The sequence below is a fragment of the Nothoprocta perdicaria genome, unplaced genomic scaffold, assembly GCF_003342845.1.
Source record: "Nothoprocta perdicaria isolate Ctin4 unplaced genomic scaffold, notPer1 scaffold_3, whole genome shotgun sequence".
Taxonomy (NCBI): Eukaryota; Metazoa; Chordata; class Aves; order Tinamiformes; family Tinamidae; genus Nothoprocta; species Nothoprocta perdicaria.
Genome location: NW_020455532.1, coordinates 7,975,745 through 7,993,623, shown reverse-complemented (window position 1 = coordinate 7,993,623; position 17,879 = coordinate 7,975,745). Strand labels below are relative to the sequence as shown.

Sequence of the window (17,879 nt, the reverse complement as noted above, 5' to 3'; positions counted from 1 at the left end):
GGGTTAGGCCATCGTTTGCCACTGACTCAGAGGATATAATGCTTGATTAGCCAGGGTGACAGATGAAGAAAGTGAACCATATTAAAATCGCAGTTATAGTCCAGGAATTCACACTATGAACTCGACTTCTTGAGGTCCCTTCACCCAGTCTCCAGCAACAACTTTTCTCAAACTAGCTCCTTTATGAGTCTCACTGCAAGATATTCTCAGCCCCAGTGCTACGGTTCTCAGGCTGGGATYGGTAAATCACATGGTGCTACCTCTGCTTTGTACATCATAGCCAGCCCTGTTGAGTCTGGAAATGTCATTTAGCTCTTAACTGCCTCAGTGGTGCATGAAGCAGAACCAAACCCAGCTGGTTCATCCCAGCTCTCTGGTCTGTTGTCACGGGCCAGATTCTGCTCTCCTTTCTGCCTTAGTTCTACTGCTGTAGCTCTAGCTTCAAGATAGTCCTGGTTTGTGCCTGATTGGCAATAGCAGGACCRCGCTCTGTGTCTGTCTTCAGTACTTTCTGTGCCTTCCTGTGAACAAAAGCAGTTGTTGATGGCCTGACAGACCCTTCATTTGTGGTTTATGGAGGTATTTAACAGATAAATATAACAGATAAACACATGCATAGATACTGGAGTAATGACTTTGCTTGGTCTGATTGTTTCTAAGATGACCTAAGAGACAAATGACAGAAGTTGAGTAATCTGCCATCTTTAGTCCTTTGTTCTTTCATCTCCTCGTCCTCCTGCAGCCTCTGAGAGCAAGAACAGTGGCCTCTTTAACAAGTGGAGCTTGGCATCTGGAGGATGAAATAGCTTCTGTAAACCAGGAGCAATGCTCCATGCTGCACCCTCTTTGGCAACCCTTGGCCTCCAGCTGTTGCCTGAAGCTGTTTTGGTTCTTGCTTAAATTAGAGCAGTTCACATGTAAGGCTTAGCCTAATGGGCCAGCCCCTTTCCAGGCAAGCCCRGGAAGGACAGGACCGCGCCGGGTTGTGTCCGTCACCCTGTGTTGCGGCTGTGCCTCGTGTTTTATTCAGTGTATGAGCAGGGAAGGGCGAGGGGCTGCTCGCAGAGGTGGTGCCAGAGTCGGCCCCGGTACCTCTGGCTGCCCGTGGGGATTGGCAGAGTCCACAGCCCAGGCAGCTGGTTGCTGGAGAGGTTATTTCCTGCTAAAGGCACCGCTCCGAAGGGTGACTATTCACACGGCTCTTCCCGAATCCTCATTCCTTTGCTTTGAGTGGAGAAGATGATGCCCACTGTTTGGCTACTGTGCTTAACCCACATCCTCTTGCAGAGGCTCAGCGTGTCTGGCGTAGCCATCGCGCTTGAGCTGGGTTCAATTCTGTCGAGTTTAACCCCCAGGGCCTTGCAGGGAGGTGCGTGTTGGCCTAAGGAGCTCCCAAACTGGGAGGTGGTCACAGTCGGTGGGGGCAGGCACGAGCTCTTGGGACCAGCAGGGATTTGAAACCAGCACCTTGGGTACGTGAGCCCAGGGGCCAGGCCGAGTTCAGGCCTGCTCCATGGATGTCCCCMTGGATTAAAATGAGCTCAGCAGCGCTGCCCTGGTTCTCCTCTGCTTGGAATGAGTAAGACAAGACAGTATGGGGTGCTTTGTGCTGGGTTTTCAGGGAGTGATTAGGACTCGTTTTGTGGCTTCGTTATGGGGTCGTGCGAGGCGGTGATAGGTTCTCAGCTGCCCGTGACAAGGACAGTCCTGGCGCATCTCCCTGCTCCCGCTGGTGCCCATGGGCAGGAGCACAGCCGGGGCGGGAGCGCTCCGAGACGGCAGCAGAGCCGAGCAGAGGAGGTCRCCAGGCCTGTCAAGCAGCTGACACGAGGGATAAGGGCGCCTCTCCTCCTGCTTCCACTAACCCAGTTCTCGGGGCTCCCACAGCCCTGCGCTTGCTGCTGCCGTGGGCCAGAGATGCTGAGAGCTGCTGAAAGTCRCCTCCATCACGTCTCGTCCGAGGCGGCCTCTCGCCGCCCGTGGGCAGCGGTTCCGTGCGAAGGCGGCGCAGGGTGTCCCGCGGCGCCGCGCTCCTCGCGCWGCGCCCGTCACAGGCGGCGGGAAGGTGGAGCCCCGGGGGCCACAGACACCGTCTGACACGGGTGCGTGCTGGAGGGCGTTAGTGAAGCGGTGCAGTTTTCGGCTGCTAAAAGACGTTTGCTGCGCCTGGGGAAGAGRAGCGCCCCGTCCTTCGCCCTATGCCGGGAGTCTTCCTGCGTTTGCTCTTGGAGGAGCTGCCCCAGCTYGCTGAGAAGCCTCTGAGGTTGAGGCCTGGTGCTCTCCTGGGCTCATATCCGTGTGTGTCCTTGCCTGGCTTCCCGCGAAGCTTGCACTGCAGGATTTGGAAAATGGCAAATAGGGAGGACGGATTATGGGCACTTCTCGTCCTCAAGCTTCAAATTCTTGCCCATACCCATCTACTTGGGCTTAATTGATCTCCCCTGTTTCCTGATGATTGTTGAATAATCTTACCTGCACATTCCCAAGCAAAAACGTAGCTGTGCCTGTACCCTTCTTTATTTTGGATCCTTTTTTATGTAACTCATGCGCTGCCATCAAGGGCTGCAAGGAACCTGTGCAAGTAAAAGATGCCCAAGGGTGGGGGTTGATGAAAAGATTAGAAAATTGGGATGGAAGGAAAACGCAGTCAGTTACATGCACAGCTCTGCTGTGTGCTGCTTGGAGTCACGGGGCAAGGGCAGCGCTGTGAATACCTGAGGTGTTAATGGAAAATCAGAGAAGCAGTGCATGATGAAAGTGCCCACCRTGGATTTGCAAATGCTTTTTATTAATTTATCCAGGTAATTTTGTCATGTCTGGAGAAACTCTGTGCATCTCCCATGACGAGCTTGGCTCTGGCTGCTACCCCTGCGTGGCCTCCCAGAGACCTTTACTTCATCATCCCGCTCCGCCAACTGTGGATATTTGTGAATTTGCTTCACGCTAAGGCTCATTTGGAGCAGGGTTTTAGCTTTGGGGTGTTTTGCTTTGCTATGCACGTTTAAACCATTGCTGTTTGAAGCGACACTCGGCCTGTGTCTCCCAGAGGCTGCAAGGAGGCTCTTCAGGCCTGCGCGAGACCCGGCTGCATTGCTTTGTGTTTCAGCAGGCAGGTTTCTCAAAGTCTTGTTCTTCATTTGTCCAATTTTCCAATTTTCTGCTGCCTAACGAGCAACAGGAGGAATCGCTGCAAAATACCGGCCTATTCGGGACCCGTGCGGCCCACGCACAAAAGTTGTTTCAAGTGTGTTGAAGTCAAACCCAGGGGTGAAGGCCCGACCCTTGGAGCAGTTCTTTGGTGATTCCATTAGGCATTTGCAGCGTGTTTCCCTGGGAAACTGAGTGACATTTAATTAAATGTAGTCCCTATGTACAGTGGAAAATGGGCAGTTTTAAGATTTTTCGTACCGTTGAGTTGCGGAATGGCTTTCCAGCCTAGAAGRGGACTCTATATTACCTCAAAGTCTAGATATTTGTTACTATTATTATTAACAAGACAGCCCTTTCACTGGTGCGGAGTAAATCCGATGGCCAGATAAAGCAATGCAAGGAACCTGGCCACATGAAGCAAAGAGGCTTGTGATTCAGGGGAGGAAAGCTGTTACCGCAGCTCTCCGCAGCATTTGAAATAGTAAAATCTGCCTTGTTTTTATTTCTCAACCCYTTTGTCTTTTAATCCCACTCACTTCCTTTCTTACTCACTTCCTTTTGGACCTTTCTAATGCTCAAGTTACCATCGGTTTCTAGATGGGGGGAAGCCAGCCGGCTGCAACCGCAGTTCAGGTTTATTTTCTGCCTGCGTTTTTGCCTTCTCCCTGAGCTCTGATTCCAGAAATTTGGGGGCAACTCTGGAGATTTCCTAGCAGGAGTCAACCCCTGCAACCACAACTGAGGGCTGGGGCCTTTTCGCTGCCCTGTGGGGTTCAGCGGGTGCTTTTGGGGAGGTCGTTCCCCAACAAGCCATATGCGGTGCGCTGGTGCCCAAGGGGTGCCAGAGCTGCCATATTCCCGAGCCAGGACCGCTGCTCCAGCTGCATCCCTGTCCCCTCCAGGGTATCCAGCCCGGCAGAGGCTGCCCCCCGGGAGCCTCATGCTCCGGGTTCAGTCTGTGGCCGACCAGCAGTCCCAGCCTTTGCCTATCCTGACGCTGGGCTGTTGGTTCCTGCCTCTCTGCAAGGGGCTCCAAGGGTCTGTAGCCCCTCCTGGCTTTACTCTCCATGGAGTCACTTGCTGGTACTTGGATGAACACAGGGGAGCGAAGTATTCAACAGGATTTTCTTTAATTTGTTTTTTTTTCTTTTTTCTCACCACAACATACTTAAGTTATAGTGCAATTTGCTGGAGCATTTATGGTGACTGGTGGTTTTTTGTCCTGTTTTGCCTTTTAGGAGTTGTAGCTAGTGCAGCAACACTTGTTCAGCTAGCTGTTACCTGCTGGGTAGTTTCACTTCCCCTTTTCCCTTCCCATATGATGGACAATCCTTATATGCATATATACAAATCATAATTGAATCAGAATTGTTTTGACCTGCAGATGCATCTTATACCCGACTGAAAGCAGAGGTCACCGTGGCTAAGACCCTGTCTGAAAGCTCTCCTGCCTGCCTGTAAATTCCAGCTGTGGTACCCCTCGCTATGGTACCATCTCTGTGGTACCCATCACTATTTCTGCAAAGCTTAGGTAGATTTTGTGATGCCTGTCGGTGCTTTGGAGCATCCGTGTTCGGTGGCAGTGCTCTGGGTGGAGGGAAGAGATTTAATGAAGTTTTTAGCAAGCGTTTTATGAACTGCAGTAGTGGCTGTTAAAAGTAAGGAAATATGGTTTAAATGCATGGTCGCCTTCACTCGCCTGTGGCAGTCCTGGACCTTGTGCATATGCAGAAGGTGAATCCTTAGTGTGAATATTGACCCAAAAGTGCTCGCTCCCTGCAAAAATACTAATTCTGAATGTGCCGCTCTTGGGCAGATTTATTCTTAAAACATCTCAGTTTTAAACATTCTTAAAACATTCTTAAAACATTCTCAGTTTTATTCTTAAAACATCTGAAACGCCCTGAGAAGCTCTCGAAGTTGCTCCTTTCCACAGCTGCTTCCTCTGAGCTGTAGATCCTGGATCCCGGCTCCGCGCCAAGCGGGAACGCCCGGGTCCCATGGGCTGGCTGCCGAGGACGTCTCCTCGGCCTCTCCAGACGCAGCATCTGCTCGGGGGCTCCAATTCTCCTAAATTTCAGCCRCTTCCAAGCCGCGCTGTCCCACTATGCAGGGGAAGGAGGACCATGTCCAAGGAGGGCGGTGGCTGCGCTCYGTTTTTCGGGATCGCTCTCCCGCAGCAGCCGCGGGAGGGCCCTGCATGACCCTGCTCGGCGGCCGCGCGCTCGGGGCAGCGGCGAAGCCGGGACACCCGGCCCCGAGGCCCCGCGCGCTTGGAGGTGGCAACCGAGCAGGAGAACAGGACGTGACAAGCGATTTCACTCGGTCACGAACACCCGGTTTCGGGACTGTGAGAATCTGGGGGGAAAATGCTTAGTTGCAAAACGGCGGCACGCGCACCTCCCGACTCCCAAAGTTGCAGCGTCTAGACAGAAAATACGGAAAAGCAGGTTGTGTCACTTAAATGTGATGTCTGAACCTGTTAGTTTGAAACGTATTCTGGAGTAAAAATTATGCACAATTAAATTAGTGTGACCTTACTTTGCATTCGGAGGCTGGATTTGCCCATCTTGTAAAGCCTACTGCATTTATAACACTTCCCTTGGGGAAAATTACAGAGAGAAACGGAATGAGGTCTCTTCTAATTGAAAAGTGACAATGATTAGGAAGCCAAACACTRAATGTGTTGAGTGGGTTTTTTTTCTTCTTGTTTTGGTGTGTGTGTTTGTGCGTGTGTGTTTTAAGAATACCAGTGGAATTATAAATTATGTGCTTTGCAGTTTGGCTTGTTTTTCATTCCCCAAAGGCTTTTTATTAGCATAGCAGCTGAATTGCGCTTGTATAATAACATATTAACTCAAAGTTTGGGATTTTTAATGATCTTTCTTCATTAGTTGAGTGAGCTGCTTGGATAAAAATCTTACCAAGTACATCCAGCTTTCCAGCGCGGGTTTGTATTTTTGTATTTTTYTCCCCCATTCTGCAAATGAAGCCGGTGAAGACAAGTTAAAGCAGGAGGAGGGTTGGCAGAAACTTGGATGCCTCGAGTGGCCGTGAGTGTCTCRAAAGTTGAAAAGCCCCAAACGTGTGTGGGGCGTTGGGTTTTGTTCTTCTCCGTGTCCCGAGGCCGGATGGGGCAGCGTGTGCTGGGGTTAGAGCTCGGCTTGGGGTGGCCGTTTGATCCAGGGTAGGACCTGGGGCCCTTTCCTGAGCGCGGCCGTTTGGCTCCTTGGGGAGCAGAGGCGGGAGCTTCTGGTGGCTCTGACCAGCTGGACCAGGAGGTGGAGGCACCGCTGAGAATCAAGTTGGGTTTCAGCGGCTGCAAACAAAGGGCACGGGGGTTCCTCACTCCTTCCAGCTCAGGACCCCAGCCCCTGTGCTGTGCTGCACTATGGTGCRCGTTTCCTTTCCCACACGGGAACACCGAGACCGTGGCCATTGCATACGGAAAAGCCAGAATGGAAACGCGGGAAGCCAGAGAGTTTGTATCGCTCAGATGCATCTCAGCAAACTCCCTTAGCAGAGTGTTAATTTACTAATTAATTGTCCTTCCTCCACCCAATGCGGTCAGATATTAAAATTACTCTTCTCTTTATAAATTTAATGTGATCACTGCAACGTTAGTCTAGATTATACCCTGAAGTGCCCTAATTCAGAGCTGAAGCGAGCGGCAGAGCCCCAGCTCGCCCAGCGGGACAGGGCCGCGGTCGGAGCACCCGGAGCTGGGGCAGGAGGAGAGGCCTCTGCTCCGATACCCGGTGCTCAGGTTGCTGCTGCGGCACCTCCGGACACCTCTTTGGTTAATGCTCCAATTAARCTAATCCCAGAGCCAGAATACACAGGGCTCAGGGCTGCAGCGGGATAGACGGGACACCAGGATGTTGTCCCGGGGCCCAACAGGATTCCAGCGTTTCGCCCCCATCTTGGGCTCCGCTCATTGCACATCTATATGTGCGTGTAGGAAATTTAGTTTAGGTCTTTTTTGAAAAAGGTAGAAGTATTTTAAAAGAGGGAATCCTTGGGATGTATTTGCCTGCAYGCACTGTGGGTGGACGAGAAAGGTGAGTGCCCCGCGGCGGCCGCGGCTCCYCCAGCGCCAGCCCATTCCCGTGCCCCTTCAGAGGGACCTGGTGTCTGTAACATAGCGCTCGTCYTGGGCCAGGAGCTCCCCTTTCCAACAGCATAGCCTTGTTCTTTATTCTGCAGAAACCACCTCCTTTTAGGAAAAAGGAAGCTCTGCATCGCTGGCATCCACTTCCTCCAGCATCTCCGTGCTGCGGCCAGAGCACGTGTCGCGTTGCGTCCGAGGCTAAACTGACTCATTCTTAAAATCCGTGATTTTTTTTCTAATCATTTCTTTCTTCCCCCTATCCTCTCCCTTGTGATGACTACTTCAAAGAGAAGCCTCCGCACCACACACACACATATATATATATATATATATGTATGCTTTTTTTTTTTTTTATTTTTCTCCCCAAACAGTTCCCTCACAGCAGCATTCACACTCCACGCTGTGTTTGCCATGAAAGAGCCAGGGGTCCCCTTCTAAGAAGGCGCTTTAGCTGAAATCCCCTCGCGCCGTTTGGCTCTTGCTCCGTCTCTTCCCGGCCCAGATGCAGCTTTGCAGCGCAGAGGCCGTAAGYGAACGGACTCCAAGCCCAGAAGGACTTACTCATAGGCCTGAGTTTAAGTGCTGGCTTAATGTTCCTGCTTTCAAGGCATACTTCTGCCTTTGAAGGTGGCAGGCAGAGCTGGATCAGCGTTCTGGGATCTTTCGGGATGATGGGAAATGGGCTTGTCCGGTGGCAGAAATAGTTGCTGTTTAGCAGAACTAACTCCAAGGTAACTGGCAGCACTTACCTCCTGGGCTGTTTTCTTGACATTTATTTGCTTTTCCTGGCGCTTAAATSCCACCTGCCAGGAGAAAACTTTCCATGAGAAAGAAAAAAAAATCCACCCGACTCAGCATAATCCCTGCCCTCCCATATGGGCAGATACTGCCCTTTTTAGGCCCGTATGAGCCTTCCTGCCTGTGCATTTATTTGTGTGCAGGGGTGAGATACAGGYGTCGGCGGCTGGGATTGCTGCAGGCAGGGCTTTTAGCCCTGGCTTGTGTAGCTGTCCCTGCTGAGCAGCAGGGCAGGTTTAGAGCAGCCCGGCTGTGGAGGCCAGGCCTTGCTGCTCCCCGTCCCGCGGCGCGATGCTGAATTCGKGGCGATATTTACCCCCCTTTTACCATCTGTCTCCAGCACTCCAYTGGATTTAGCTTCAACGAGGTATGAGGAACTGCTTCCTGAAATGCTTAGGAGCTGCTTCGTGCTGCCAAATGGCTGTGGAGCTGAACGGGTAGCCTGTTGTTTGCTTGTTGGAGCCTGTTAGGAGGGGTTCGGGCAGGGCTCCTCGGGGGCTGTTCAGGCTGCCCCTGAGCACTGGCTGGAGGGAGCCCTGAGCGGAGCTGCTCTGGGCTCCGGTGGGTCAGTGCTGCTGGAGGGGATGGGGAGCTGCAGTCGCTGAAGACGGAGTAAATCTGGCTGCTCGTTGGACACCACGGGCTCCCCGTGTCCCTTTAGCAGTCCTGGACCTTCAGCAGAGGGTGACGTCTGCTTGGGCCCCACGGCTGACTCATCCCGTCATTCCTGTAGGAAGGAGAGCGGCCGTGGGAAGGGGCTGCAAAAGCCTAGCACATGTTTGGGAAGCTGTTTCGTTCATCGTGCACGAGCCGCAGCTCCCCAGCCTGGAGCAACGTGGGGCCGGGCAGAGAGCAGCAGCGGGGAAGCCTCGTGTCTGCGTGGTAGCCCAGCAAAACAATGTGCTTTGTAGGTGTTATTTAAAGATTTCTCCCCAAAGCCAGCTTGTTCTGTGGTACTGAGGAAATGAATTAATAGTTTATTTATTTATTTAGCAGTAGGTCAGTTCAAAGCATGCGTTGCCCACGTGCATGCGTCTTTACACTTGGGGGAGAGATGCAGCTGTGCTGTTGGCTTCTTGGCCAAATTCGTTCGCCTTGTTCTTAATTAAGTGGTGCTTTCTCAGGTGGCTCAAAGTTTGTCTGTCTCTCTTGCAGCGGAGTTGGAGTTTGTACAGATAATCATAATCGTGGTGGTGATGATGGTGATGGTGGTCGTGATCACATGTCTGCTGAACCACTACAAACTCTCCGCACGCTCCTTCATCAGCCGGCACAGCCAAGGGAGGAGGAGAGATGAGAATCTGTCATCAGTAAGTGACACCCTGGTCTTCTATCTGTGTTTTACTGTGTGGTATGCCAAGTGATGCGAAGTTTGGGAAACATTAGAGTTGGAGGCATCAATCTCCGTTGCATCTGCCCATGTGTYGCTCCATGTGCCATATGAAGAGACACCCTCCAAACATTGTCTTYGTTTTCTTTTCTTTGCGGAGCCTTTTTGGCAAAGGCCTCTGGCTCCTTATGGTGATAGAGGTTGTGTTATGTGGACAACCATAACCCTGTCTTCACCCTGGGATAGTTTGGGCTTTTCATGGCCTCTGCAGCTGCTGCACATCCCTGCACGGCTGTTGTCTGATCCCTGGCAACGTTGGCCGCTGTGGCCAAGCGCAGGAGGTTGCCTGTGCTGTGTCCTCATGATGCCCGAGGTGCAGATTCCGTGGGTTTATAGTCAGTGTCATGGGCTCTTTGGCAGCTTCAGTTGGAGAGTCTCAAACAGCTATGTTAAAATTTACTGCCTGACTTCAAGAGCATAGAACTGAGGGAAAGACCTTGTGTGGTTTTCTCCACTGTCGTTAACAGAGGTGGAGAATGTCAAGAAATGYTTGAGGCAGGCGAGCAGGGGTCTCTCCAAGGCGATGCTCGAGTGGTCCGCGGCAGAGCGCAGGCTTCCTGGTTCGTTAGGACCTGCAGGAGGGATGCGTTAATTGTGCCAGTCAGAGGGAGCATCTCCAGCCTCGTGACAGATCCTGTTGCTTACAGAGCTGGAGTGTTCCTGCACGTGCTGCAGGTCAGAGTGACTTACAAGAACCTGTAGAGAAAAGAAAGAGAATTTCCTTGGTGGATGAACATGTACTGTTCACTGCTGTCTACTCGACTGCCTTCCTGTGCAGGGTTATCTTGTACTGATACATTTTTTAGCATTCACCCTGCAGGATCTGAGAGCTCTCTAAATGATATGGCTTCTTCAAGGTCGTTGCTTCGCGCTCCTTCTCTCATTTGCAGAYTACCACTGCAGGCTGAACACATCAGTACTTGTTTGCTTTGTTCCATCTGGGGCTGTGTTCTCTTGTATTATATTTGTGTTCGTTACAAGAAAAAGATCAAATAGTGGATTGTTTTCTTAAACAAAAAAAACTTGTCAATCTGTCATATTGTCATAGTTATACACAGGAGAGTAAGGTCCCTTATGGGGTGCTCTGTGCCAAAGAGGATGCACCTCATTGGGAAGGAGAGCTGTGAAAACACTTCATTTGCTGGCACACAGACTGCACTTCTGAAAGGCAAGGTCCTGAACTCAGAGCGGGATGAGCACCCGAGGCACTTCCCTCCAGTTTGGGGGCGCCCACCTAAGCGTCAGGTCATGCCCRAGCTCTTTTGGACACTCCCAAGCTTATTTCTCTTTCTATAGTCACATGCTTTTGGCTCCAGTGGTAGCAAAATTGGGCACAGGAGCACATCTCAACACTCATAAGCTCTAAGTCGTTTAGAGGCTGTTGTGTAGTGTTTTTTCAGCCCAAAGTAAACAGGARTGGGGACCCACTGATTACTTGGATCCCTTCATCTCTTCATGAAAAACCTATTTTATAATACCTATATATGTTTTCTTTTTTTTTTTCTTAAAGCTAACATGGAAAGAGAATAGAAAATCGCATGCAAGTTGCACAGAAGTTTCAAGTTGAAATAAAATTTAGTGCATTGTTTATTTTATTTATTTATCTTAAGATCTCACCAGGCCAGTCTTATGCCCAGCCGTGTGTTTTGGCCCAGGCAATACACCAGCAAAGGTCTGTTCCTTACTCGGCCTTCAGGAATATGGGTAATTAAACCAGCTCTTCAGCCAGCAGTTACCACGGCCCATCTGTTAGACCTATGTGCAGCCCCAGAGCCTTCCTCCGCACTGGGAGGAGGGCTGTGAATGTGCAGCGCTGCATTTCCCCTCCCTAGCATCCTTCCTCCTCTCCCTGCTCCCTCTTGCTCCAAACACAGTGTCATCAAGTCCCTGCCACCCTCTCCTTGTGGCCCAAGAGCTCTCCTGGAAGGACAGAAAAGCCCCTGTGTGCGAAGCAGGAAGCTCCTTGCACTGGGTTCAGTCACAATGAAGATCTTTGAGGTGGCTCCTTTCAGACTCAACACTGCGTGTCTTTTAGTAGAAAACTTCTCCAATATAAACCAGCGTTAAGGGATGGCAGGCAGACTTGGTAGGACCAGTTAGTGGTTTACATAATCCATTAAACTTGCACTGAACTGCTGTTGGGCTTTTTTTTTTTAATCCCAAACTTCATCTTGCTGTTGTGAGCAGAGACAGGCACTGGGGCTGCATGCAGGCTCTTCCTCTCTTAAAATATTGAAGCAGTTCATTCCATGGTCACAAGGCTCTTACTCTGCATTGGTTGTCCTTTTCTGTTGTTGTAGSTCAAAAATTACAAGTGAAAGAGAAATTCATTTCCCAAAGGTCTTTTCCATGTGGTTCCTGCTAGCAAGGAAGTCTCGTATTATTGTATGTGTGTCCCCATAACCGTTTCTTTGCTCTATCTAAGCTCTGTCACTTCAAAATAGGTACCTTTATTTTTCCAGATTTAAAGATTCTTTAGGGAATGCCACTCAGCCTCCTTTTTTTGCAGTAAGATGGGTGCTGTCCGTATGGCTTTGGGACAGTGGGAACCTCACAGTCCTCTTCCCTGTGCGCCTCCCTCCCCCTAAAAATGAAGTAACAGTTCAAGTGCCATTTCCAAAATAGCTTTGTCACACAAAATGGAAAATACAAGCCTTTCCAAAGGCTTTCAGGCTTAGTTTTTACTACTTGGTTTACACTAAAAATTCTCTGACATTACTGAAACAAGCAGTTGTATAAAAGTCAAAGGTTGATCTGTAAAAAAGAATTTGGAAGTGTAGATTTTGAAGCAAGTTGTGCAATAGTTGTTGGAGGTTTTCAAAGCCATTGTTGCTCATTGCACATCAGAATCTCAGCTTTTCTTTTCGCATAGCTTTCTGGATGCAGCTGAGATTGCCAGGTGTGAAGTTTTGCAAAATGCAGTGAAAGGAAGGCCAGGCTGGGCACAGGGCTTTGCCGAGGGGCTGCTTCCCAGCCGGCACACGAGGGTTTGTCTGGCTCCATGTGGTTAGGTGACAATATCGTGACCAAAACACAAAGGCTAAAAGCATTTTTGTTTTTTCATCTTGGAGACATTACCCCRCTCTGGCAACTGATTTCTGGCCTCTTTAAGCCCTCCGCTGTCTTTTTAAGATGAGATACAAGCTGTTACTCAGGTGGGCTACGTTTTACTGACATAGCCTGTGGTGAAATGCACGGGTGCATGTCCAGCAAGGAGGTAACGAGCCTGGGCAGGAGCAGTGGGGCTTGTGCACCCGCTGCGCTTAGGCAGCTGGGTGTTGCAGAGTCCAGCGCTAAACTCCCAGCAGAAACGTTTAAGAACAGATGAGMAGATCCAGCTCCTGCAGACACTACACTGGGGGTGGGTCTCCTGTGCTCCAAGCACCCCGTTTTAGTGGCATTTCTACTGTTTTCTCTTCTGGCGTCCACACATAGCCCAGGCCCCCGTCCCGYGGCAGGATTGTACGAATCTCTAGAGACGTCTAAAAAGCCGAGTTTGTCTCCGAGCCAGAGAGGTTTTCTCCTTACAACCGTGGGGAGATTTTGGGTGCAGACTGCGGAGGGCCGGGCAGCGTATGGAGCAGATGCCGAGGTGCTTCCCGTAGGGATGTGATGTCCCCTCTGCCTCCTGCCGCAGAGGGGCCCTGAGCAGCAGGATCAGCACGCGCCGGAGGGGTTAAAGGCTGGGGTTTCGTCTGACAGATGCTCTTACTCTGGGGTCTTTTTAGCTGCAGGGGGGAATTTTAATGTAGACTATCCATACAGGCAAGAAATACATATAAAATGGACTAGACTAAACAGTTGATGCCTGTGTAAACAGTTGCATATTCAAGTCTCAAGGTCTGTATAAAATACGGGCATTGTATTGTTAGGCTGCCAGACGCTTCGGTGGGATGGATATGCGGTGTAAAACTAAAACAGTGGATTCATTAGCTTAGCTGCAAAGTCTGCCATTACCATAGCACTTAACCTCTGCTGTTCCAAGGAGATGTTCCCTAAAAAACCCAGAGAAGTGAAAAGAATCTGGGCCATCTCATTTCCATTTAAATCACTGTTTTCCTTGCACTAGCAACAGGGCTGCCTTGAGGTTTATGTGCCGAGCTGAGCGTCGGAAACAGGAATGTGATTGGATCTTCTCCATATCTGATAGTGCCTGCAATGCCACGGGAGAAATTCATCGCAGGATGGGGGAGATGAGGGCCAAGGTGCAGGTGGGAAGGATGGGGATTTAGCTGGGATTTTCATGCCGTCTGCTCAGTTTGGGCTGTGGGGAGGAGGCTGCTGGGTACCCAGCACGTGGGACTCGTGTGTTCGGGTCCATCCTGGGGACTCCTGTGTCCTGCCTTGCTCGTGTGCGGGGCTGAACTSTGTCCACAGCTCTGGTTCTGCTGCTCGGCTGCTTCTCTTAACCTCCTGCAAAGGGTTTGCGGCKCTTGTCAACATTTGCCCTCGTGCCCGTCCGCCCGATACGGGGCTGAATGTGCCTGTGACACCTGGGCTGGGTGCGGGGAGCCGTCTGGCGGGCGTAATCTCTCCTGGCTTTATCAGGAGAGGTGTCTGGCTCGCAGCTTTCAGCACAGAGCGCGTCGCTSCCGCGGGAGTGTTGGGCGGCAGCGCCCGGCACGGCTGTGGTGGAAGGAGGTGTTTTGATAGCAGGAAGGTTTGCAGTGCCCTGCTGCATGGAGCAGCTCCCTGGGAYGGGCTTTGGGTAGAAAACGTTGAAGGAAGAGAGAGGGGGAATAAAAAGGAGGTTTATCCACTGGAGGTAAATCTTTGCTGCCACTGCCCGAGCTGGAGATTGACCTGCAAGGAACCGTGAGGTGGTGACTGTCACAGTGCCCAACGATGGGCCGAGTGGCTGCCTCCCCTCCGACCTCGCCTCCAGGAACAGTGCTGCTATATACGTGTCAATATTGGCAATATTTAAATACTCCAGGCAAAAGTTAGAGGTGGCCTGTGCAAGTTGAGAATATCCCCAGCACATGAAAAGAGCCCTTGTTTGTGTGCTGGCCTTCAGCAGGACTTGGGGGCTGCTCTCACGCTTGGGGGCAGCCGCTTGCGGGTTGCTAAAACCCACGGTAGCTGGGGCTGGGTCCTGACTGCAGCGCCAGGGCTGATCCCGGCCGCGGGACGAAGCCTCTTTTAAGCCAAGGACCTAACTTTTAGGGAAATAAGTACTGCACGACCGTCCTCTGACCATGCTCTGCTCTACATTCTGTATAGATATCTAGATATCTACATAGATATCTATATTATCTCTTACAGCCAAATCAAAATAATGTCAAACTCCCAARTGCTCTCATACTGTCTGTATTTTCTCCTGGTGTCTTTGCATGCCAGCATCAGAATGCAAGTRTGTGTGGGGGGGTGCTTGCTTTTTTTGATGTTGTTTCTTATTTTTTGGTGTTGTCGTTATTTCACGTGGGGTTTTTGGATGTCTCGTGAATCACCGGTGGCTCGTGGCTCACAAACTGAACGATACTGCTGTGGCCTGCAGGAACCAGCACCACGCGGGGTGGGAGGCAGTGGGAGGCGGAAGGACTRCAAATAAGCGAGTGCAGTTTGCTCCCATCACCCTCATCATTCATTCTGCAAGTGATTTATTAAATATATATGGAGGGAAAAATGGYGGGAGACCCGACTGTGAGAGCTGCTCGCAGCGCGGGTGAGGTGGGGTGCTCGGGAGAGCGGCCGGCGCCGCGGGGCTGCAGGACGGCGAGCTGCTGCGCGGGGGGGTTGTGCTCACCTCTCCTCTCCTCTCCTCTCCTCCCCTGCAGGAAGGAAGCCTGTGGCCTTCGGAAAGCACCGTGTCGGGGAGCGGGATCGCAGAGGTGAGGGCCAAGGCCGGGCCGCGCGCCGCGTGCCCCCGGGCCGCCGCCCCGGCCCCTTCTCACGCTGCCTCCTTGTCCCCCTCTCAGCAGCAGATGTACGCGCCGCGAGGCGGCGAGCGGCTCGCCGTGCCCTCCTTCCTGCAGCGGGAGCGCTTCAGCCGCTTCCAGCCCACCTACCCCTACCTGCAGCACGAGATCGACCTGCCGCCCACCATCTCGCTGTCGGACGGCGAGGAGCCGCCGCCGTACCAGGGCCCGTGCACGCTGCAGCTGCGCGACCCCGAGCAGCAGATGGAGCTCAACAGGGAGTCGGTGCGGGCGCCCCCCAACAGAACCATCTTCGACAGCGACTTGATGGATAACTCGGTGTACGGGGGGCCCTGTCCGCCCAGCAGTAACTCTGGCATCAGCGCCACCTGCTACGGGAGCAACGGGCGCATGGAGGGGCCGCCGCCGACGTACAGCGAGGTGATCGGCCACTACCCGGGCTCCGCGTTCTACCAGCACCAGCAGCACGGCAGCGCCGTGCCCCCCATCCTCGAGGGCAGCCGGCTGCAGCAGCCCCAGCTCGGCGGCCTGGAGAGCACAACCGCCTGGAACAAGGAGAAGGAGAAGCAGAAAGGGCACCCCTTTTAAAATATATATATATATATATGTATGTATGTATGTGTGTGTGTGTGAGTGAGAAAACGGGGAGAGAATAATCACGCAAGCAAGCAAGCGAAACACTCTGCACTTCTCTTTAGGAAAGAGCAAGCGAGAGTTGAGGAAGACGAGCAAAGAAAAAAAAAAAAGAAAAACACGCCCGTCCCCATCTCTCCGTGTATAAATATTTACTTGTTATGTCTGGTCTGAATGCACAAGCCTACAAAGCTTGCAAAAACATTTCTTTATGGAGCTGTGTCTAGACATTTAAAAAGGAAAAAAAAAATTCAACCGTAGTCCTTTTATTTTTTATTTTTGGTTTGTTTCTAGTTGAGCTGTGTGTGAATGCCTTTTTTTTGTTGTTGTTGTTGTTTGATTATTTCACTTAACTTTAAAGACAAAATATTTGCACAAAAAAACGTTTTTGTTTAAAGATCTGCAATATAAATATATAAATATATATTAAAAATAAGAGAAAGTGTATGTGTAAGGAGCAGGAGTATTTTTGTATTAGAAGAGGCCTATTCAAAAAAAAAAAAGTTGTTTTCTGAACTAGAAGAAAAATGGCAAATTTTTGAGTGCCAACTCAAAAAGTGTGTATTACATTGTAAAAAAAAAAAAAACAAAAAAAAAACAAAAAAAGAAAAAAAAACAAAAGCAGGGGTTTAGAGTTATTTATATAAATGTTGAAATTTTGCACTATTTTTTAATATAAATATGTCAGTGCTTGTGTTGGTCAAAGCCTCTATCATGTCTACCATGCAACTGTTAAGGGTTCTATGTGGAAGTGAAGAGCAAAGCAGGTGGGAGCGGGGAGGGAAGTGCTGGCGAGGAGGAGAGCCAGGGAGCAGCGAGGCGGCGGCGCCCGCAGAGCCCCCGGCCCGCCCGGCCCTCGCCGCTTCCGACATTCCCTGCCGAGAAAGAGGAGTCTGTGTGCGCGTCTGTATGTCCCCAGTCAGGATTGCTGGAGGAAAAGATACAAAAAAAAAAACTTAAAATAAAAATCACTGCTTCTGTGAGTCAGCCGTGACAGAAGCGAGCAAAAATTACTTGATTTTTTTTTTTTTTTTGACAACCTCTAAGTTTTTGGAGGGGGGTGGTGGGGATGAGAATAAACTTCTGTATCTGAAGGAACAAAGTGGTTTTTGGTTTCTTTCTTTCTGTGTTAAGCAGAAGGGCCCGATTTGGAGATGAAGAGGTGGTGAAGGAGGTTGAGGCGAGTAAATGGCGCCGTACCCACGGCCTGCCTTTCAACGCGCTTTAAACATCTCATTGCAAGGGCAAGCTGCAAAGTGGGTTGCTCATGAGAGCCGCTTTCATTTTATTTCCAAGTCCCAAACTTTTGCTTGGAATAAAAAAGCGCAGTCCCGTCTCATAAAATACCTGCAGATCTCGTGGGCTGCTTCTGGTCCTTGTTATTTTTCACTTTATTGTCCTAGCTAAGGAGGCAGAAAATACAGTAGGTGGAAATGAATCTGCTCCTGTGCTCTGTTAATTGAAGGCTACAGAAATACACTTGGTGCTTTGAAAGCAAAAACCCCTTTACTTCTTACAAAGAATTCCTGGTTTGGAGCCCCCGGTCCTGCACCGAGCGATGCCCCCTCCCGCCCTCCGCATTTTGTGCGTCTTTAATTTATCTTCGTTTCGGAAGCATTTTGGTCTTAACTCTGCTATTGTTTACATTTTTATATTGCGTCAGTGKCCGATAGGTGTTTTGCCCTTGGCGGTGAATTTGTATGTGATATAGTGGGCGAGTGAGAAATTTTGAGAGAAAGAGAGAGAGAAAAATAAAGGGAAAAACTGTTCTCGGCCGCCGCGGGCGCTACCCGCYCGCGGGGCCGGGGTCCCTGCGAGGGCCGGCAAGGGCCGGGCAGGGGAGAGCAGCTTTTCCAAGGAGCTGTCATTCCCTTTCCTGCAGGATGCTATCTAGTAGAGTGACATAAATGAAAGATAT

The 17,879-nt window shown here is 50.8% G+C and overlaps 1 protein-coding gene across 2 annotated transcripts in view; it reads left to right on the top strand.

The window, feature by feature from the left end:
• PMEPA1 (prostate transmembrane protein, androgen induced 1) overlaps positions 1 to 16,183 on the top strand; it is a 38,468-nt gene extending 22,285 nt beyond the window's left edge. The window contains exons 2-4 of one of the 2 annotated variants that reach the window (XM_026042252.1): positions 9,215 to 9,369; positions 15,227 to 15,280; positions 15,371 to 16,183. In XM_026042252.1, the coding sequence (XP_025898037.1) occupies positions 9,215 to 9,369; positions 15,227 to 15,280; positions 15,371 to 15,916 (755 nt within the window). In that variant the 3' untranslated portion in view covers positions 15,917 to 16,183. Of the gene's footprint in view, positions 1 to 9,214; positions 9,370 to 15,226; positions 15,281 to 15,367 lie in introns of both variants that reach the window. The other variant, XM_026042251.1, reaches the window with a different exon arrangement.
• The last annotated feature ends 1,696 nt before the right edge of the window (positions 16,184 to 17,879 follow it).